Genomic DNA, 22,560 nt, shown 5'->3' with positions numbered 1-22,560 from the left:
CGGTGATAAGCATTCCTCTCATTTTACAGATCCAGAAACTAAGGCTCAGAGAGAAGAAATTTTTCCTCCAGGGCCCTACAGGAAGTGTCTGAAGTAGGATTGGAACCAATGTCTTCTGGCCTCCAGCCCAACACTCTGGACCTACTACGGTCAGTCTGTCCCTAGAGGAGGTGACCTAAGAGCATGAAAGCCTTGGGACCCATGCACGTGAGGATGGGGGGAAGGAACCTGCCACATTTAGCCTTGGGGAGAGAAGGTTCAGAGGGTCGGAGACAGCAGCTTTCAAGTGTCTGCTCCGTGGTCCTGGGGGAATGGGGAAAGCCTCGGAGCAAGGATGGGGGGTGGGGTGGAATTTGCTGAGCTTCCCATTTGGGCCTGAAGTCGGGATCCACTTCCTCTGGGGCCCCCCCTGCCCAGGAGAGCTTGGAGCAGAGGGACGTGAGCTGTGATTCAGGTCCAGATCTGTCTGACTAGGGACCCCGGAGACGGGGGTGGGAGAAGGCTACCACCTCCCCCTGACCCTCGTGGCCTTTGGAGGGTGGCCTGGACTCAGCTTCCCCGGGGCCAGCGCCGGACTTTGGGGTGCAATCAAGTGAGACCTCTCTCCTCTCCCCCCAAGCCTCCGCGGGGGCTACAGCTAGGACGGGGCTGTGGGACTGGTGGCCCGAGGCCTGAGCTCGGTCTCTGTGCGGGTGTCTAGCTCTGCACCGTTTAGAAAGCTCTCGATCTGGCCCGGCCCTTTGCTGTGTGTCCTCGGGGCTCTCACTGCTAGTCTCTGTTGTGCCGTCCCAGCTCCGCGCCCCTCGGGGTCTCCAGGCTGCGACCCCCCGGCCCGCTCCGGCCTCCCGGCTCGGGGCTCCGGGACCTGGGGCCGAGGGCAACAGGGAGGAGGGGAGACTGTGGCTCCCTTCCTCCTCCCTCCTCCTCCTCCCGCCCCCGCGTTGGAGGCCGCTGCTCGGCTCCTTTAAGGGAGCGGGAGGACCGGGCGAGGAGGCGGCGGCGGCGGCCGCGGCAGCGGAGCCGGGAGGGAGCCAGCGAGGGAGGGAGCCCGGGGAGCCGAGGAGCAGGCAGGAGCAGACAGGAGCCGGGCCATGGCCACGGCCGCTGGGGCCGGCCCTCACCGCAGCAGCGCAGGTGAGGGAGGGGCCCCGGGGGCGCATTCCTGCACAACGGCCGCCCCCCCGCCAGGTGAGAGGCTGGAAGCCCGGGCTGGGGGAGAACCCCTCCTCCCCAGGGGCGGTGGGGCAAGCAAGCAGGCAGGCAGGTAGGGGTGTGTCTGAGGGAGAGAGGGTGGTTGGGAGGGAGGAACACCCCGCAATCCCCCCTAGCCCTGCTCCCGGGCCGCTGCCCCTCCCCCGACGCCGTCCGGACCCGGGCTCCCCCTTCTTCGCCTGCTCAGCGGACGATCCAGGGGATCCCGGCTCTGCCCTTCTAGATTTAGGGCACCCGGGGCATCCAGCCTTGGCCGGCCTCCAGCTCGTGGCCCCGGGGATCTACCCGCACGCCCACCTGTCTCGGAGACCCGACCCCGCCCCCAGGCTGAGCTCCCCCCCCCCCTTCCCCAGCCACACTTAGCTTGCACCCGGGCGGGGGTGGGTCGATCTCGGGCGAGCTCAGGGCGGGACCCATCCTGCCCAGGAAAAGGGGACGGGACTGGGGGAGGGGGCTGTGTGTGTGTGTGTGTGTGTGTGTGTGTGTGTGTGTGTGTGTGTGTGTGTGTGTGTGTGTGTGTGTGTTCATTCGCCTGTTTGTACTGAAGCCTGGCCAGGTCAACCTCCTCCACCCCCATTGTCTTCTCCCATTGCCGGGTTACTGGTCAGGGAAGGCAGATCCTTGGATGGTCTGGGGTGGGGGGTCCTGAATGTGGTTGTTCACACTCCCACCTCTGTCTTCCCTCCTGCCCTGTGGGCCTTGGAAAGTGCCATGGGTGGAGTGCTGCTGCAGCGGTTTGGGGGCCTCTTGGTAATTTTCCCAGGGTGACCCTGACCCTGACATTGGTGATTGGCAAAGGACATGAAGGCCTGGACAGACACACATCTCCACTTTATGGGAGACTCCATGCCAGAGCTAGGAGAATGTGTGTGGGAGGGGAAGGACTTGAGAAGGGGCTGTAGCATTGGGAAGCTTTAGGAAAGTGGGGCCAGCCTGGTCTGAGCCCAGGATCCCCTTGGGGCCAGTGTGCAGAAGTTAGTCTGGACTGGAAGATTCCTGAGGGCCTTCGTCCTCTGGACATGGATGTGTGAGCAGGCAGGTAGCCTTCATCTCTCCTCCTTCCTCTCCCTGCTCTCCCCAGGGACAGACATGGTAAATCTAGCCTCCTTTATCCATCCCTTCCTTCTAGCTATATGCCCCTATTTCCCCTCCCTTCCTGCCTAATGATCATACACTGCCTCCTGTGCCAGGCAACTCAGAGCGTAGTCCTGGGAGTTCTAAACCTCTCTTCTTCTTTCCCCCTACACACACACACACACACACACACACACACACACACACACACACACACACACACACACCCTCATGGCTTTGACTTCCTCATTGTTCGCCCTCTTCCAGGGGAAAGCCTGTGTGAGCTGCATGCCCTTGGCCACTTGGTGGGGCCACCATCCTGAGCCCTGTGGGGGATGGGTGTAGTCAGCACCTTTCCGTCAGCCTTGGGCTAAGGGGACACTTTTCTCATAAGGAGGTGTCCCACCTCAACTCTCATCCAAACCTCCTAACCTTTTGATGAATCTGGTCTCTTGGCTCTCCACCCCGCCCCCTTCATGAAGCTGTAAAAAGAGTGGGGCCAGGGAAGAGATACGCCCTCTTAAAGGGATGGGTTGGGTTAGATTGGGCTGGGCTGGGATGCCCTTGTCTATTTTTCCTGGGAGCTGCTTCTCAATCCTTGTCTGTTAGGTTACCCAACCTGAGACACATTCCTCTTGCCCTGGGCCTTGTCTCCTACAGGGCAGTAGTCTGACTGGTGAATGACCATTGCCCTGAAGACCATGGCTTACTCATTGGCCTAGAAGCTCCAAGGTCCCAGGCCTAGGGCTGGACATGCCCCCAGGGGATGGTAAAAGACTGGAGCCAGGCTCCTCTACAAATTCTAACCACTTTCTCCTGCCCAGTGTGAACTCTTTGGGTGGGGGGATCACTCACAGGATGGTTGTGGAGAGAAGACCAATCTGGCCTTTCTCTCTTAGCCTTCTCTTCTCTTCTCTTCTCTTCTCTTCTCTTCTCTTCTCTTCTCTTCTCTTCTCTTCTCTTCTCTTCTCTTCTCTTCTCTTCTCTTCTCTTCTCTTCTCTTCTCTTCTCTTCTCTTCTCTTCTCTTCTCTTCTCTTCTCTTCTCTTCTCTTCTCTTCTCCTCTCCTCTTCTCCTCTCTTCTCTTCTCTTCTCTTCTCCTCTCCTCTCCTCTCCTCTCCTCTCCTCTCCTCTCCTCTCCTCTCCTCTCCTCTCTCCTCTCCTCTCCTCTCTCCTCTCTTCCTCTCCTCTCCTCCTCTCCTCTCCTCTCCTCTCCTCTCCTCTCCTCTCCTCTCCTCTCCTTTGCTCTCCTCTCCTCTCTTCTCTTAGCAGAGGGGCTAGGAGGAGGGCTTTCTACCAGAGCAGCAGGACTGGGATCAGGAGCTGAGCATTTGATCCTTGCCTGGCCTCAGGCCTTGCTCAGGACACTGAGGGCCTCCTTGAGGACCTGGTTTCTTTCTCCTCAATCGGACTATGGGCTGGGGAACCAGGTGGAGCCTTCCTGGGATTTGAGAGTGCACAACTCTATTCTTTCTTAGTTCTGGGTCTTTCTCTTCTTCTCTCCTCTCCTCCAAGCCTGTTCTCTTTCAGACCAAGTCTGTGGATAGATTACTGCACACCCTCCCCCCACCCCAATCTATGACCTATGCACCCTCTCCCCTGAGCAACTAACTGTTGTTGGGCATTTGTCAGAGAATGTCCTCTAGGTGTCTCAAACTCAACAATCCAAAGCAGACCTCATGATCTTTCCCCTCAAACTTCTCCCCTCCTCCAAAGGATTTATCTTGAGGCCCCAGGAACCTTCCAATAACTCAGATGCATGATTTTGGAACCATCCTTGGCTCTCCCCATCTCCAGAATTCAATATGGTGCCAAAGCTGCCAATCTCACCTCTGTAGCATGTCTGATCAATTTCACCTGTATAGCCTCTTGTCGATTTCACCTCTTCTACATCTCTAGTCAATCTCACATATGCAATATCTTTTGTCCCATTTCTCCTTATTGGGGGCAGCTAGGTGAAACAGTGGATAAAGCACCGGCCCTGGATTTGGGAGGACCTGAGTTCAAATCCGGCCTTGGACACATAACACTTACTAGCTGTGTGACTCTGGGCAAGTCACTTAACCCCATTGCCTAGCCAAAACAAAACAAAACAATTTCCTCTTGTTGATTTCACCTCTGCTACATCTCTTGTTGATGTCACCTCTGCAACATCTCTTAAATATGCCACCTTCTCTCCTCTGATGCTGCCATTCCCCCCACCCACACCTGGATTATTGCAATCACCTTTCAGGGGGTCTGCCTCTCAGGTCTCTCCCTATTCCAGTCCATCCTCCATTGAGTCACCAAAGTGATTTTCCTAAAGCCCAGGGCTAACCATGTTGTATCTCCTCGATAAACTCCATTGGCTCCCTATTGCCTCCAGGATCAAATAAAAACTCCCCCAATTGTGTTCTAGGTCTGTTAACAGCATGAAGTCTATCTCTAACCCTACCTTTGCAGGCTTTCTGCTCTTCGGCTCCTTCTTGACCTCTATTTACCAACCAAACTTACTGCTCCCTGTAAACAGCACAGCATCTCCATACCTTTGTATGGCCCCATCTTCCCAAACCCGAATGTGCTCCCACCTCTCTTCTGCCTTTCACTCAGGTCTTTTCCTATGTGAGGCTTCTCCTGACTCCTCCTATTTCTAATGTCCTCCTTTCTACAGATTGCTTTGAATTTACTCAGTGTTAATATATGTTTGTGTGCACATGTATGCACACTCTTGCACACAACATGCATTCCCATGAATCCATGTTGTATTCAGGGAGGAGAGTGTAAGCTTCTTGAGGGCAGGGACTATTCTTTGTTGTGGCCCTACTGATTGATAGGTAGTAGGCACTAGAGGAATGAATGGATGCTCACATCTCCAGACTGGGCTCCTGTTCTAAGCCTAGGTCCCTGTCCAGCTCCTTCCAGACCAAGTCCCGTGGCTGAGGGCCCAGCAGGAGATATGCGTGGAGGGCATGAAATTGGGAGATTTGAGAAAATGCCAACCCTGAAGACGAATGGACAATTTGAATGTACACAGTGGGTGAGGATGCTTTGTGCTGTGGAGAGGTGGGTCTTGAGGGAAATCTTATCCTGCCAAGGAGGGGCTTCAGGGAGGCTTAGAGTAAGTTGCAGAATCAGAATCATAGAGAGGTCAAGTCTAACCCTTTGGTTTGACAGACAATGAAACTGAGTCCCAATGGGGTCTTCAAATCAGAAGTGGGCAGTGACCATGGATTAAGGGCAGAGCCACCCTAGGCATTGTATGTATGTTGGGGAGGAGATAGGGACAAGGACAGAATGAGAAGCCCATGCCCCTGCCTGGAGGGAGCTCCTGGAGGCGACCCACCCAGAAAGATTGTTGAGGCAACTTGAATCTTGGCCTGGCATCCCAAGAACAACAGTGATGCTCCTAAGAGGGTGGGCCTGGAGGAGAGGGGCTGCCAGCTGATTCCATGGGGATGTCCATAGTCAGGAAGTCCTGCCTGGAGGGGCTAGGTTTTGTAAGAGGGTCTTAAAGGGTAAACAAAGGACTTTCAATTTAGAGAGCCACCACAGGCCTGTGAGCAGTCACTGGGAGGTTAGGGTATATGTCATATCTGGTGATGAATACCTTTCTCTGACCTTGTAGATGGTGAGCTGGAGGCTGGCCTGAAGCTGGGGAAGAGCCCAGAATGTTGCTGGGCCTGGATTAGGTGGGCAGGCGTGGCTGATGGCCTGTTATGATCTGGAGCCTGAGGCAGCTCTGTACAAGAGGTGTGCCATTTTCCCAAGGCATATATCAAGCAGGGGTTGGGGAATCTCCAAAGACTTGTCCAATCTGATGGCCACTCCCCACTGCTGGTGATTAGTGTGGTGTAACTGATACTCCCAGAAGGACCTTTGATTCCCAGATGGGCATCAAAATCGAAGACTATAGGGTGTTGTGTTTTAATAGTGATGATGGGCTCTGGACGGGGTCCACCTAACAAGGGGTAGAAGGTCTGTTGCCCTCTCTGAAAAGGTCAGTTCATTCTGGGGCGCCTGGAATGGTGGAGGAGGAGGACACAGACCCGGGACTGGGATATGTCATTGCCTTCTACCCCCAGCACGGGAATGGTGTAGGAGCATTGTGGGACAAGGGAGGTGGCAGTCTGAGGACTAGTTCCCTCATGAATTAGGCATTTAAAAAATCCAGCCCAAGATCCAGGTAAGGGATTGGTCTTGACTCTGCCAGGAGCAGTCCCAAGGGTCTCACTGTGTGTGAGAAGCCTGGGCATTGGGCCTGGCCAGGTTGATGGCTGGTCTCTCCTGGGGTGACGGCCTCAGGTTGCAGGCTCATAGTATAAGCCCAAGTTGGAGAAGTTGTCTGGCCCCAGCACCAGGGAAGGAGGAACAGAGAAGAGAGAGAGAGTTGGAAAGACTGTGTCATTTTGGATGTATTAACCTTTCGAGGCTTCACAGAGAGCCGGCTCCTAGAGAAAGTCGCCAGTGAAGAAAGTGAGGGTATAGGCTCCTCTGTGGGTCCCATCTTCCTGAGGCAGAGAAACCTGGGTTTAGACCCTACCTCATTCACCTTCAAGCTGAGAGATATTGGGCAAATGACTTCGGTCTTCTTGAACCTCAATTTCCCCATTGCCCCCCATAAGGTGGCTGAGCAGGGGTTCTCTGCCATTTGTGTGTCTGAGTCCCCTCTGGGAGTCTACAGAGGTTCAGGGGCCCCTCCTCAGAATTGGGTTCTGGATGTATGCCATACAATAGAGAAGATTGTGAGCCAAGCATATTGAAATTCAGGGATATCAGATATAAGCCCCCCACGTCTCAGGACCCCTTGGCATCAAGGCCAATACTTTGTAGGAGGGCAGGAGAAATGAGACCACTGCCCGGGCCCCATCTCTTGCACTGCTGTACTCAGCACACAGAACAGGGCCACCAGGCTGCCATCCTGACTCTGCTAGAACGTTGTGATGAGCCTCAGTTTCTCCACCTGTAAAGTAAGTGGCTTAGACCCACATGTTCTCCCGGATTCCTCCTGGTTTGACCTTCTCAGGCCCGGGGAAAGCAGGGGCCGGGTAAGCTTGGTGCAGTCTGACCCATCCCCCACTCACTTTCTCCTGCCCAGAGGCACCAAGAGTGGGGGGGGGGAGGATGGAGTTGGGGAGGAGCCACCCTGTTCCAAACGTTTTCTCCCCAGTTTGTCTTCCAGAGTTGTTAGATAGCCAGGGGTGCTCCAAAGCAGCAGGCTGGCAGCCTGCCTTGGTGCCTTCCTGGGCATTTCTCAGCTTTTCGCCCTGAGTGTTTCTGGCCCACACCCCTTCTGTGGTGAAGTGAAGTGAGTCACCTGCGTCTGGATGAGGCTCCTCCCTGGGCAGGCCTGGGCTGGCCTGGCCTCCCCCCAGGTCTCTTCTGGACCTGCCTCTGTCCTACTATAGCCTCTATTCCACAAGCATTTATTCATATGTACTAGGCCCTGAACTATGTTCTTCTGGGGCTGGGGGTCAACATATGTACAAAGAAGTGGATAGAAGACCCAAAGTAATTTGGGGAGGAGTGGGGTGCAGGGCCTGCCAAGAGGTGGCAAGTGGATGTGGACTTTGAAGAAGACCAGGTGTTCCATAAGGGAGCAGGGTAGGAAGGGACTGTCCAGGCCCTGGCGAGAGCTATACAAATGAGTGGAGATGGGAGATGACGAATGTCATATATGGGCCGAGCTGGCTGGAGCATGAGGTGGGTCATAGACAGTGTTGTGAATGGACAAACAGCAGTCAGCTTTGGTCCTGGCATAGCAGGGAGCCTCTTGACCAGGGAGCATGGCCTTTCCCAGGATCCCATTGGTGGCTGGAGACCCTGGAGGCAGGGCCCAGGGAGGAGGCTGTCCAGGGGAGAGGCTGGAGAGATGAGAGTGAAACAAGGACCATCTTGTCTGGTCACTGAGGAAAGTGCTTCCTATGGGGGGGGGGGCAGCCAGTTTGCAAGGGGCTGATGCCCAGAGGAGGCAAGTGAGGGGAGGAGGCCAGTGTAGACAGCTCTGGAAAGGATGGTTGTGCCGGGGGGCTTCAGGCCAAGCCAGGGCTGGGGCTGAAGACCCTGCCCCTCCTTACTGGGCCAAGAATTCAAGGCAACCTCTGAGCCTAATTGGCAGTGCCCATGGCTATTAATCACCAATTATGTACTAAGGAAGTCAATGAGGGTGCGTACATGGGCCTGTTGATAGACCTCAGCCAGTCTGGGAAGCTTCGGTGAATCTCTGTAGAAGTTGTCGCCGGAAATGTGTGGACTGACCAAGGGCTGGGCTCTAGCTGTGGCTTCTCTACCAGCCAGCAATGGGACCTGGCCAAGGCACCAACTTCCCTGGTTCTCAGTTTTCTTATCTGTAAAATGGGGTCAATGACCTAGCCCTTTCAGGGCAGGGCAGCTTGGAAAGGTAGAAAGCTTTCCCTGTGGGAGGGGCTGCTGGACCAACCAGGCCTGTCACCAGCTGCCCCTCGAGCTCACCCCTCCCTCTGTGTGGCTGCTGCTCAGGGTTCTGTAAGTGGTCAGCTTTGTGGCTCAGTTTGGGAGGGTTGGTGATGGTCTGTGGGAACAGCAACTCTCTCCAAGGGTCTTGGCTGTGAGGACTGACCAGTCTGGAGAAAATCTGAGCAGATCTCAGCTTTAGGCTGAGGAGGGGAAGGCATTGCCTCCAGCCGTGGAAACCCTGCAAGTGGTTGGAGCGGGCTAGGTGGGGACCCTTATGGCCCTGTCTACAGAGATGTTGTATGGAGTGCGTGAGATGGGCAGGGCCAGAGGACTTAACCCCTGGGCCTGGCTACCCTGCTTCCTTCCCAGCTGGGGTCTGGGATGCCGAGGTTTCCTGGTGACAACCCCCAGGTCTTGGGGGTGTCTCCACCACCCTGGGTGGGAGGTAGGCAATCTGGACACAGAAGCCCCGAGTTCAAATTCCGCCTTAGACATCCTTTCTGTATGTTCCCTTTATCCGTAGAATGGGGGGTCCCCTTCCATCTGAGGACCCTGGGAATCAGTCCCATTACTTGTACTTACAATACCCATCATCTCAGGGGTCACCTCCATAAACTGTCAGGTAGCTCGATCAGGAATTTCTCACCCTCCACCTCCTGCCCCCAACTCGGGGCTCACTGAGAAGAGCTGAGTTTGGGCCCTCCCCTCCTGCCACCTCTGGGAGCCATCTTGGGCCCGTGTTTGCCTCGTCAGACAAGTCTCCTCTGAAACCTGACTGGGTACACCATCAGTGCCTCGACAGCCAGCCTGTTTTCCCTCTGACTTCTGGGGCCCCGTGCCTGCAGACACCCCCCAGAGCACAGATGTCAGACCTAGAGTCCAAGATTCAAGTCCAGTGGCCCAATTCCTTGCCCTCAGGCCCTTTGGCAGGCAATTGTTAGGACTGACCAGTTTCTGACCAGTTTCCTGGGGATGGACCCTGTTTAAGCCTCTTGAAAATCTCTTGAGTATTGTCTCTGGGGGCCTTTTGGGCTTCCCTCATTCGTCCACTGGGAGCCTGTCCTAGTCACACAAAGAAAGGGGTAGAATGCTCCCCACTCTCCGGAAGCAGGCATGGGGGCAGGGAGGGAGAGGGAGAGAGCCTGGAGAGGCCGGGGTACCTTCCAGCAAGGTGGGGTGCACTACAAAGACCTGCAGACGGGGGATGGAATAGTGTGGGAATGGGAACAGGGAATGGCCAGCTGCCTTGGAATGGAGTTTTGGGCAAGAGTTATAAAATGAAGCTGGACTGGGAAAATGAGGGGCCAGTGTGGGCAGCCTCAAAGACCAGGCAGAGGAAGGCGGGAGCTTGCCTGCTTCCTCCAGACAGTAGGGAGCCAGGTAGTGAGTGAGGAGGAGGCCAGGTCTGCTCTCAGGGGATGCTGGCCTGGGCCAGATGGAAGCAGGGGGCATTGTAGCTCCTTGTCCCCTTCTTCAGGCTTCCCCACCAGGGGCTCAAAAGAGCCATTGACCGATTTGACCGTGGACTCAAAGCTGTTCCCTCCCTCTCCTTCCTCCCCTGCTCAGACCCCTGTCCTAGCCCATTCCTGCCTGTAGCCTTGGCCCAGAGAGAGCCCCGATTTTGGCTCCCTAAGCGCTGGTGATCAGCAAAGGGATGACCTGAGTGGCTGGGCCTAATCAGGGGAGGCTTTGTGGAGGACCCTGCCTTCCTGGTCCCCTTGGTTCACAGGCACATTCTCCCCTGGCTAGGAATGATGAGTGAGTGGCACTTGTGTGCCCTGGCCCCCATCTCTACTTCCCTTAGCAATCACTTAGTACCAGATTTGTCATCCATCCTGGGGTGGGGGGGAGGCACAGGGCAGTGGTCAGGCTGCACTTGAGTCACTAGTCCAGCCTGGCCAGGAACTTTCTGGTGACGGGGCAGGACAGTAAGATAGTAAGATAGCAAGCTGGCCTTCCCAAGAGCTTGGAAGTGGCTAGGGCCCCCTCCCTAATCTGACACTGTGGCTGGTGTATGTGTGTGTGTGTGTGTGTGTGTGTGTGTGTGTGAGAAAGAGAGAGAGAGAGAGAGAGAGAGAGAGAGAGAGAGAGAGAGAGAGAGAGAGAGAGAGAGAGAGAGATGAGATGAGATGAGATGAGATGAGATGATGAGATGGAGAAGAGAGGAGAGAGGGAGAAAGAGGTGAAAAATTAGAGTAAGCAATGGGATGGCCAAGCCCTGCAGCTGTCACTTCTGCTCTGGTATTGTTTTCCTCCCCTCCCAACCTTGGCCCTCTGTGGCCAGGCCAGCTATGTGGGTCTTTTGTGGGTGAATCCCCCGCCCTCTGGTCCTGTGCACACCCATCCCTGGCCAGGCCCCTGAGCCTGGTCTGCTCCCACCATCTGTCTCCAGCAGGCTCTGGAGCTGTTGGGTCCCTCCCTCTTCCTCCTGCCCTCCCTCCCCATATATTTTAAATGAGGAACTGAAGCCCTGGAGGAATTGCCCCATAATCCTGCTCACTGGGTCCACTTCTTTTTTTCTTTTTCTTTTCTTTTCTTTTCTTTTTTTTTTTTTTGTGAGGCAGTTGGGGTTAAGTGACTTGCCCAGAGTTACATAGCTAGTGAGTGTTATATGTCTGAGACTGGATTTGAACTCAGGTCCTTCTGAATCCAGGGCTGGTGCCACCTAGCTGCCCCTCTGGGTTCACTTCTAATCTCGCCTGGACCCTCACTATAACAGAGGAGCCCTTTGGGTTTTAATTATCTGTCCTGTTCTGGACCCCTCTCTCTTCAGAGTTCCTACTTGCCTCCTGTGGTGCTAAGAAAATGGAGGCTCTTGTCTGGGCTCCTTTTCCCCTTTATTCCACACTTCAGTCTTTGCTTCTCTGCTCCAGTCCCTCAAGGGGATGGACTTCCCTTGATCCCATCCTCTCTGGTATCTCCTGGCATATTTCCTTCTCTGTCGTACCCCTCTCCTCCCATTTCTCCATTCCTCTCCTGCTGCCCACAAACATGCCTGTGTCTTCCCCATTCTCAGAAACCTTCAGCTGATTCCACCTTGCCTTCAGACCATCATCCTACTCCTCTCCTCCCTTTCATAGCCAAACTGTCTCCATTGGATGCCCCACTTCCCTTCTGAACCTGTTACAATCTGGCTTCTGACTCTGTCACCATTCAATAAGCTTTTATTGATATTTTCCATTTCTGCGTCACCAGAGTATCCCATGTACTTCACCCCACCTCGAGCCATCCCATATGACAGACACTAAAAAAACCAGCTCCAGTGATCAGCACATTGGGACAGTGTGGAACACTTGTGCAGGGAGCATCTTCTGGCTTGTCATTCGAGGCCCCTTGCGCTGTATCGTCTTGTTACAGTGTTGCGTTTTTCATTTCCATTGTTGTAGTTACTGCGTCTATTGTTTTTTTGGGTCTGTGTCAGTTCATGGACTTTTCCAGGTCTTTCTGACTTCACCTTACATGTCATTTCTTAAAGCACAGTAGTATTCCATTACTTTCATTGAATGGGTATTCACTTTCCAACTTTTAGCTATCACAAAAAGTGCTATAGTAAAATATTTTAGAGCATACGGAAACTTTTTTCTGATTGATAGTTTCCTTGGGCTAGAAGCCTAGTAGAGGAGTTTCTGGTTCAAAGGGTGTGGCCATTTGAGTCTCTTTATTTGCATAATTCCAAATTATTTTTCAAAATGGTAGTTCCACTTCCCAGCTCCACCAACAATGTATTAGTGTGCCTATCTTCCCACAGCCCCTCCAACACGAACTGTTGCATTTTGGGTCATTTTTGCCCATTTGCAGAGTGTGAGGTAAAAGCTCATAGTTGTTTTGACATATTTCTCTATTAGTGATTTAAAGCATTTTTTAAAATGTGGTTGTTTGTGAATACCTTGCAATTCTTCTTTTGAGAACTGTTTGTTCGTATTTTTTTGACTACGTATCTATTGGCAAATGGCTATTAGTCTTATGTATATTTATCAATTGTTTACACATATTAGATATCAAACCCTTGTCAGAGAACTCTGATAACAACTATTTTTCCCTTTCAACCACTTTCCTTTGTATCATAGATGCATTAATATTGAATCTGCAGAAGCTTTTCAGTTATGTGCAATCAAAGTTATCAATTTTCTCTTTTATAATTGCCTCTATCTCTTGTTTGGTTAAACATACATCTCTTACCCATAGCTGTGAGAGGTACATGATCTGTTTCTCTTCTAATCTTTTAGTAGTTTCATCTTTAATGTTGAGGTCATGTATCCACTTAGACTGTATTGTGGAGTGTGGTGGAAGGGTATTGGTTTGAGCCTGATTTCTGCCAGATTGTTTTCCAGTTTTCCCAGCAGACTTTTTTTAATCAAATAAGGAGTTTTACTCAGGTAACTTATGTTTCCCACTTTATCAAACACTGGGATACTAGGTTCTGTTATTTGTGAGCCTCCTTTATCTAATCTGCTCAGTTGATAGGTTCTGCTTTATAATCTAGTTCGACACCTGGAAGTGTTTATTCCCTCTTCATCCTTACTCCTTTTCATCATTTCCCTTGATATTCTAGAACTTTTTATTTTATCAAGCTTTGTGAAATATCCCCTTGATAATTTGATTGGTATGGCATTAAAATTTTAAATTAATTTTGGTATATTGGCACGGCCTAGTCATGAGCACTAAATATTCTTCCAGGGACTTAAGCTGTCCTTTATTTCTTTATGGAGTGCTTTGTAATTTGTAATACAAATCTGTTGGTTGCATGGGGAGGTTCTAGCTTCATCATTGATGTGAATCTTCTATTTTCAAGTTTGCCAGTGACTTTTAATTGCCATGTCTGATGATCATTCCTCAGTTCCGATCATCCCTGACCTCTATGTAGCATCTGACCTTGGTGACTGCTCTCCTTCCCTCCTGTCTCTTTGGCTTTTCCTCCTACTCCTCTGGCCATTCCTCATTAGCTACCGCCTAGGTGTGGTTATAGCCCAGGGCTCTCTTTGTCCTGGGCCATCTTCCTCTTTTTAAAAAAATAATTAATTAGTTAATTTTTAGTTTTCAACATTCACTTTTATAAGATTTTGAGTTCTGAAAATTTCCCCCTCCCTCCCCTCCCTTCTCCCCAAGACTGCATGCAATCTGATATAGGCTCTACATGTACAATCATATTAAACATATTTCCACATTAATCATGTTGTGAAAGAAGAATCAGAACAAAAGGGAAAAACCATGAGAAAGAAAACACACACAAGAAAGAGAGCACATAGTGTGCTTCAAGCTGCATTCAGACTCCATGGTTCTTTCTCTGGATGTGGACAGCGTTTTCCATCATGAGTCTTTTGGAGTTGTTTTAGATCCTTGCGTTGCTGAGAAGCGCTAAGTCTATCAAATTAAGTCATCGTGCACAGTGGCTATTACTGTGTATAGCATTCTCCTGGTTCTTCTCACTTCACTTAGCATCAGTCCATACAAGTCTTTCCAGGTTTTTCTGTTTTGTTTTTTGGGTTTTTTTTTTTTGTTTAGTCAAGGGGGTTAAGTGACTTGCCCAGGGTCACACAGCTAGTAAGTGTTATGTGTCTGAGGCCGGATTTGAACTCAGGTCCTTCTGAATCCAGGGCCGGTGCTCTATCCACTGTTCTACCTAGCTGCCCCTCAGGTTTTTCTGAAATCAGCCTGTTCATCATTTCTTACAGCACCATAGTATTCCATTACATTCATATACCACAACTTGCTCAGCCATTCCCCAATTGATGGGCGTCCTCTCAATTTCCAATTCTTTGCCACCACAAAAAGAGCTGCTATAAATATTTTTGTACATGTGGGTCCTTTTCCCATTTGTATGATCTCTTTGGGATACAGCCCTAGAAGTGCTATTGCTGGGTCAAAGGGTATGCACATTTTTATAGCCCTTTGGGCATAGTTCCACATTGCTCTCCAGAATGGTTGGATCAGTCTGGGCCATCTTCTTGATCAATGCTTTCTCACTTGGTGAGCTCATTGGCCCCCATGGTTTCAGTCATAACTCTCAACTCCTTGTCCAGCTCCAACCTCTCTCTTGACTGCAGCTCTGCTCTCACCTCTCCAGCTGCCCATTGGACATCTCAAACTGTATAGACCGTGGACATTTTCAATATAACATATCCCAGACTGAGCTTATCAGCCTCCTCCTCACTTCCCTGTTACTGTTGAAGGGACCAGTTTCCCAGGCTCCCAACCTCATCATCATTCTTTACTCCTCACTCCAGTCTCCCAGGGCTCCCAATTTGTGGCCAAATTCTTGACATTTCCAGATTGCCTATAAGCCACCTCTTTTCTAGTCACACAGCTACCACCAAGAGATAAAGCTCTGGACCTGGAGTCAGGAAGACCTGAGTTCAAATCCAACCTCAGACACCAGTTCTGTGACCTTAGGCATGCCACGTCACCTCTGTCTGCCTCCATTTCTTCATTTGTAAAACAGGGGTAATAATGGCACCTGCCTCCTAGGATTGTTATGAGGATCCAGCAAGATAACATTTGTAGAAAGTGCTTAGCATGATCCCCAGAGCACAGTAAGTATGTAACAAATGTATATTTCCCTCCTTCCTCACATAGGATCTTGATAGCTCATCTGCATGCCCAGAACTCCTTCCCTCCTCACTCAAAAGCCCCCTTTGACATGGGGTCTTTTCACATCCCTCACATGACATGGACTTGGGGCCCTCTCCCAGCCTGGTCATCCACCTCTGGGCCCCCTGTGGCTTATCGATGCTCTTACCAAAAAGTGGAGCCTAGAACAATACCCGATCCTCCATCTCTGGGGTCTGGCCAGGGCAGAAGACAAAGGACCCATCCCTCCCCTCTTCTTGGCAGGGGCTGGACCTCTCAGTGCAGCCTGAGATGCTCTTGGCTCTGTGGCCTCCTCAGGCATGGCAGTGAGCCCCCACCCTGACCTCATGCCATCACAGCTGCTTGCTGAACCCAGTAGCCCTTTACACTGGGCTCCATTGGAGGCTGTCCTGTTGGAGGGAGCCCGGTGCTTCAGCCGTCCATGCCTGTTGGATTCCGTGGGTCAGCTCTCTGTCCTGCCTTGGTGGCCTCTCTCAGCTTCCTGAGCAGACCATCGATGCCCACCCCTGCTACCTCATGCCTCTATGTCGGCTCCCTAAGCTCTTGCTCTAGCTTTTCTTTCCTTTCAGGTGGTCTGAAGTCCACTCTGATCACCAGATCATTTCTGTTTCTCCCTCGCCTGACTGTTACCCAAATGTTTTTGATGTTCAGTCATTTCAGTTGTGTCTGACTCTTTGTGCCCCTATTTGGGATTTTCTTGAAGGGGCCATTTCCTTCTCCAGCTCATTTTACAGATGAGGAAACTGAGACAAACAGGGATAAGTGACTTGCCCAGGGTCACACAGCTAGTAAGCGTGTGAGGTTGCATTTGAACCCAGGCCTTCCTGACTCCAAGCCTGGCGCTCTACACTGTGCTACTTAGCTGTACAAATAAGCTCTTTCATGTTTCCTTCCCTCTCTTGGGTTCCTAGACATGACGGTGAATAGACTTGCCCACCGCCTCCCCCCTTTAAGTGATCCTGTTTTGTCCATCCAGAGCCATCAGTGTCTGTGGTTCCTGTGAGGTCTGATGGGCCTCCCTGTGTACAGACAATATTCACTTGGGGCATGTGCATCTAGATGCTTGAGGTCCCATATTTCCCCTCCGTATCTCTGTCCTTGGATTTGTGTGTCCTTGGTACTTGGCCCCCATTTTCCCTTCATCCAAGTCCCTTATTCTTTGCCCTTTTGTTGAGTTGATGCTGGAGAAATCCCGAGTGAATTTAGCCCATGGAGGCGCCTCCTGCAAACAGACTGAGCTGCAGGCTGCTTCTGGCCCCAGGGGTCAGGCCCTGTACAGCCGAGTTATTTTTAGCAGGGAGGGCAGCTGGCTGAGTGACCTGCTAGAATTTTGGATTTCTTCTCTTCTAGCTTGAGCAAGTGGCTCAGACTGCTGGGGCATCTGTGCCTCTTTTGGGGAGTGCAGGGTGACAGTCCCTGTTCTAGGCATGCCAGGTGTGAGCCAGCTTGGTGTTTGGCAGGCAGAGAAACAGGACTACTTTCTTTGGACTTCTCCGCCCCATAGGACAGATGGGGCTCTCTGGACCATGGTTGGCCCTATGGAAATCGTCTCATTGGTTCATGCCTGGAACACTGATTGAACTCTCTGGGTGAAGCTGCTGGGCTAGGGAGATGGGGAACTGGGGCCTCTGGGAGTTTCTCATTTACTAGACATATCCATGCCCAGATAACTGCCAGAATGTGGCTCCTTATGAGAGAGACAGAGATAGAAAGACAGATAGAGGAGCTCCAGGGTCCCTTCTGGCTGAAGCATCGCTGGACCTGGACCATCAAGGTGGGGAGGGTTTCAGCAAGAACAGATAGAGGGGTAGGTGTCAGAAAGGCCCTTCGAGCTCCAGGAGCCAAGAGGGGTCTCTCCTTGGAAGCCAGTGCTGCCAGTCCTCCACAGGGCAGCCTGAGGATGGCATGTGGCTGTCCCCAGCCTCCTCAGTGTGCCGGATCATTGCTCTTCCTGACCATGACTGCATCAAGGCCTGGTCTTCTCTTCTCGGCTTGAAGTGGCTCTGGAGAGTGACCCCTCCACTCAAGCCTTGGCCAGGGCATTATGGCCAGGGATCTCAGGACTGAGAAACTGCAGCATAGCAGAGCCGGAGTTTCAGTGGGCTCTCATCACAGGAACTGCTTTCCATCAGGGTGGATGAGATCACAGGTTCTTAGTGATAAATGTAGCAACAGCCCAGGCCATCCCTGTGCCCCTGCCCAGGCCTCGCTGGGCCACTCCGCCCTTCCCACCCCCACCCAGGCCACCCATTCTATGCTCCGAGGTTTTGGGGGGGTTAGTGGGGCTTTCCTTCCCCCACCTCGGTTGCCCCTCTGCTGCCCTCTCTGCCCCTGCCCCTTGTTCTGCCCTCTGGGACGGAGCAGAGCAAGGCAGGCTAAGCACCCCCCTTCCCTCCCCCAACAGCCCTTCACTTATTTAGAAAACAGCAGTCACATCTTATGAGTCTTCCCTCGTGTTTCCCCATGTCTCACGGACCAGAGAGCCTGCACCAGCCTTCCTGGGCTTCTCGGGGCCTCTCCAGCTTGTCAGAGGCTTCCACTTCCATTCCACACAAACTCCCAAGTTCCTACTATGTGCCAGGCCCTGTGCTGGGCAGTGGAAACACAGACGTGCAAGAAGTGGTCCCTGCCCTGACATTCTGGAAGATGGGAGAGGTCTCCCCAAGAGCACCTCCAGGAGGGGAGGGTGAGGATGGAGAGAGCGTTGGCAAGGAGTCATAATTAGAAGTGGGAGAGGAAGTGGGCATCTCCAGGAGGTGCCACAGGCCAGAGGAATGCCGTGGACGTGGGATGCCAAGCCCGGATCCTCCCCCAGTGGACATGCAGGAGAGACCCGGGCTACATGCTGGTCTGTTGGGCGAGATGGACAGGCAGATTTGGGCCATCTAAATCCTGGGCGGAGAGCCCAGCAGGGGAAGGAAGGCTAATGGGGTACCAGCTGGGGGAGGTCTGGAGCGAAGTGGCCCAGCATCTGTCCTTGGCTCTGGGGGGCACCGCTGTCATCAGTGACTCAGGTGAGGCCTATATAGAAAGATGGGCGGGGGCACAACCCTGGGACAAGGCAGCTGAGAGATTAGTCTGCCCGTGGGGTGGGGGCTGAGGAATCCTGGGATTGCTCCCGATGACCCAAGCCTCTAGACTGACTCATTAAGCTTGCAGGGACCAGTGTATGCCAGCCAATTAGTCAATCAATCCATCACCAATGGATGGTAACACAGTGGAATGTTACTGGGGAAACTGAGGAAAAGATGGAGCCAGCCTGCCTCAGGGGGTTGGCTTCTGTGAGAATGCTCTCTAATGGAGCTCATCAGGTCTTTGTGTCCCCTGCGGCCAGCCCACTTGTGGGCATACCTGGCAGGGTGAAGGCCAGGTGGATGGCAGGCGGCCCCTTGTGGGCTGGGAGCTCTGCGTTACTTCTGAGGGGCCTCTGGAGGCCAGGGGGAGGGAGGGGAGCGACAGCCGGAAGGACGGACTGGCGGCATCCTATTGTGCTGGGGTACACCAGCTGCCTGGAAATCTCTTCACCCTCATTTGTCACAACTTTAAAAATAGCTCCGTAATTACAGGGCATTACTCACCCAGGGCCTAGAAAGGGGCTGCACAGATGCCCCGGGGGGTGGGCCTGCCCACCTGCCTGGTGTTCAGTCCTGGTGGGATTCTGTGCCCCACAGCGCCTTGGGGAGGTGAGGGGCAAAGGGGCCTGGGGTAGGGCTGGTGGCTGATCCTCTTGTGATTGCCACCTCCTCCAAATGATGGCTAGTGGGGTGCTGATGCTGAGGGTGGCAGTGTGGATGCCCCAGGCCATGGGGCTAAGGTGAGGGAGGGGGGCTCCAGCTGTGTCCCGCGGGGGTCACCAGGCAGAGGCTGCCTGGGATGCTCTTGGGGCAGGGGTCTCATGGGAGGGGGTGTGTCCCATGGCCAGGACAGAGGCCAGTTCCAGTCCTAGAGACCTGAGCCCCCATGTAAGACCAGAGGTGGTTTATGCTCTGGGCTCAGACTGATATCAGTCCCTTCTCTTCTCTCCTCCTTCCCTCCCACATAAGGTGCACCTTCCTCTAAGGCAGTCCCAGTGAGTGGCCTGGGGTGCAGTTGGGATGCCTGTGAGGTGGCATGTGAACCTGGGTTAGCTGGCTCTCTAACCACTGAGCAACACTGCTGCTTCTCAGGGATGAGGAGAGTTCAGGTGTAGCCTTTGAGGTTGGCTGCACATGTGACATCTGTCATCTCCACACCCCTGTGAGGTTAGGTTACCACGATCCCATTCCACAGATGAGGAAACTGAAGTATTGGATTTCTCCTGCAGACTCTGCAGCTGTCCTCCTGCTGGGTCTCTGGCCTCTGGGAGGCAGTGTGGGGCAGTGGAATGAGCCCCTGCCATTTGCTAGCTGTGGGAACCATGCTGAGCTTCCAAGTACCCTCTAGCGCCCCCTCCAGCTTTAGCTCTGTGGTCCTGAAGTGGAGAGGGAGGAGGTTCTGAGTTCAAATTCTGGCCTTTGTGACTTTGAACAAGTCTCTTCATCTCCCTGGGTCTCAATTTCTATCTGTCACATGGGGCTGACCTTAGCACATGGTCATGTGCCATGAGCAGTCCTCAGTTTGTGTGAGTGAATGTGGAGGAAAAGTAATGGGGGGAGGGGAGGAAGAGGGGGAAAAAGAGGAGGAGGAGGGAGTGGGAAGGAGGGAGAAGGGGGAAGAAGAGGGAATGGGGAAGGAGAGGAGGGGGAGGGAGAGGGGAAGAGGAGGGAATGGGGGAGGAGGAGAGAGAAGGGGAGGTGGGGAGGGGGGAGGAGCACCAGTGTTATCATTTCTGGTCGTGCCCTCCTGACTCAGCCAAAGGATGATAGAATGGGCTTGGGGGGTGATGTCCTCCAGGAAGCCACCTTGGAGAGGTCCTGCCTGACGCCCCTCTCTCCCTTCTAGCTGGCTCCCTTCCCTGTGGTGGGGCCCAGTGGCATGTACGTGACATCATGAGTTCCACCGTGGAGAGTTCAGATGATGAATTCTTTGATGCCAGAGGTGAGTGATAGGGGGAGGGGTCCGAGCCTCAGGCTCACCTCCATGTTGGGGTCCAGCCCTCTGGCACACACTTGCCTCCACAAGCCCACAGATCCTGTTAGTTTTGGGGGTCCAGTGATGTCTGGGAGCTGGTCCCAGGCTTGGCGAGCTCCTCTAGTTGGCCCGGAGCTGGGGAGGCACCTGCTCACTGTGGTGTCAGGAAGACCTGAGTTTGAATCCTGCCTCAGACACCTACTGGCTGTGTGACCCTGCAGACTGTCCCTCAGCCTCAGTTTCCTCTTTTGTAAAGAGGGGACAATAATATTACCTCTCTGCAAAGATTGTCATGAGGATTCCATGAGATAAATATGAAATAGAATGCTTTGCCAGTCTTAAAGGACTCCAACCCTGCTAACTCTTATTGTCGTTAAAGCCTGACGAGAGGGTCAGGGATGCCAGGGCCTGCACCCTGGGGGGCACACTCTTGGGATGTTCTGTTCCAGGCTGAGTTCAGTCACCTTTCCTCCACCCTCTGTCCTGTGTGTGCCCAGGCCAGATGGCAAGAGCAGGGGATCGAGTTACGGAAGGACAGATGGATGGAAGTGCCTAAGGAGGAACAGACAGAGGGATAGAAGGAGAGACAGATGGAGTGATGGATGGAGGGACAGGAGGGATGGAGGGATGGATGGACTCTCTGGGCTATGCCCTGTGACGTGCCTCAGCTGGGGCCATGCCTTACTGGAGAACTGGGTTTGAGCTTGGGAGCAGGCTTTCTCCATAGCAACAAGCACACATTGTGACAGTACGAGCTTCAATATTTTGATGCTTAAGAGACTTTTTATTTAAAATGTTTGCAACTCGTTAAAGCTTAGCGCTGTTGGAGTTACACCAGTGGCCAGCACTTCATTAACTACGGAGGCGCTGAGGCGGGAGATGCTCCCCTACCCTGAGACTGAGAGGGCTGCAGGGCACTCTGCTGGGATCACTGAAGCCAGGAGGCAGCTTTATAACGTTTGTCAAAAAACGCCCCAAATCAAACCAAAACAAAACCAAAAAAGTTGGATCGATATCTTTTTGGTCCTTTGTGGACATATCTGGATGTGCATGCAGGATGCAGATGAGTTCTGAGCAGAGAAGGAGCTACAGCTGTGGGGGGGTGGGGTGGAGCAGGCAGCACTCTAGTTTGGCTTCCCATGCTTTAGGCATGCCCCCACACACACCTGGGAGCACCTTGGGGCACCCAGCATGGACAGAATGGAGGGACGCCACGGCAGAAGCAGCCCATGGGGCAGGAGGCTTGGTGAACAGGCCAAGCCTCTGTGACCCCCAGTGAGTCTTGGAAATGGTGCCTGCCCCATGGCCTCAAGGCCAGACCGTCCCTAGCACACCCCAATGGCCTGATTTACCTTGAAACAAAGACCTTGGTGTTATGGGGGAAAGAGCTTTCTTTTTGGAAAATCGTTTATTGTCAACTTAATCAGCAAAAGCAGAACCTCAAATAAAAACTACCATCTATGAGCCCATAAACACCCATCATTTGCAGTCTGTTCAGAGAAAGGCCAGTCCTGCCTTTAACCAGACGCTGCCATTTCCTCCGGGTGCTGTCCCAAGTTCTTGTCTCAATCTCTCCCGTCGGGTCTGAGAGCGCGGAGACTTTTCCTGATCTGCCTCTCTTCACTCCATACCCTTTCTGTGTCTTCCCAGCTGAACTGGGAGCCTTCATACTCATTGGTTCTTGTGGAGAAATGAATGAAAAGGTCTTGGTTAACCACTAGATGTGTGCCAGGTGTTGGCTAGACTCTTTGGATGCAAAGATGTCCGCAGGGACATCCTCAGGGAGTTTATATTCTGTTGGGGGGAGATTCGATTCCGGGACTCCTAAGTGCTGCTGCAGATGCTGGGGAAGGGGGAAAGATATGCCAGAGTCATATCAGCCACAGTTCCCTTCTTGGATAAAACTGAATCGTTTCTTTTTTTTTTTTTGTCACGGGCAAAGATGTTGCTGTTGCTGCTGCTATATTAGTCATGTCTCTGTCTCTTCTTGAGCCTGTCTGAGGTTTTCCTGGCAGAGACACAGGAGTGGTCTGCCATTTCCTTTTCCAGCTCATTTTACAGATGAGGATAGGAGGCGAACAGGGATAAGTGACTTACCCAGGGTCACACAGCTAGTAAGTGTGTGAGGTCAAATTTGAACTTGGGTCTTCCTCACTCTAGGCCTGGTGCTCTATGCACTATGGCACCACCTAGCTGCCTCTAAAAATACTGTCTGTATTTCTATTGA

The 22,560-nt window shown here is 52.8% G+C and overlaps 1 protein-coding gene across 2 annotated transcripts in view; it reads left to right on the top strand.

The window, feature by feature from the left end:
* Positions 1 to 708: 708 nt before the first annotated feature.
* The window catches only part of PITPNM3 (PITPNM family member 3), a 104,868-nt gene continuing 83,016 nt past the window's right edge, over positions 709 to 22,560 (top strand). The window contains exons 1-2 of one of the 2 annotated variants that reach the window (XM_020964719.2): positions 709 to 1,134; positions 20,205 to 20,300. In XM_020964719.2, coding sequence (XP_020820378.1) covers positions 1,092 to 1,134; positions 20,205 to 20,300 — 139 coding nt within the window. In that variant the 5' untranslated portion in view covers positions 709 to 1,091. Of the gene's footprint in view, positions 1,189 to 20,204; positions 20,301 to 22,560 lie in introns of both variants that reach the window. The other variant, XM_020964718.2, reaches the window with a different exon arrangement.

The sequence above is a fragment of the Phascolarctos cinereus genome, unplaced genomic scaffold, assembly GCF_003287225.1.
Source record: "Phascolarctos cinereus isolate Bilbo 61053 unplaced genomic scaffold, phaCin_HiC Scaffold_7;HRSCAF=346, whole genome shotgun sequence".
In the NCBI taxonomy this organism is placed as follows: Eukaryota; Metazoa; Chordata; class Mammalia; order Diprotodontia; family Phascolarctidae; genus Phascolarctos; species Phascolarctos cinereus.
The sequence above is the reverse complement of the archived record's forward strand: the minus strand, read 5'-3'. Positions and strand labels throughout refer to the sequence as shown.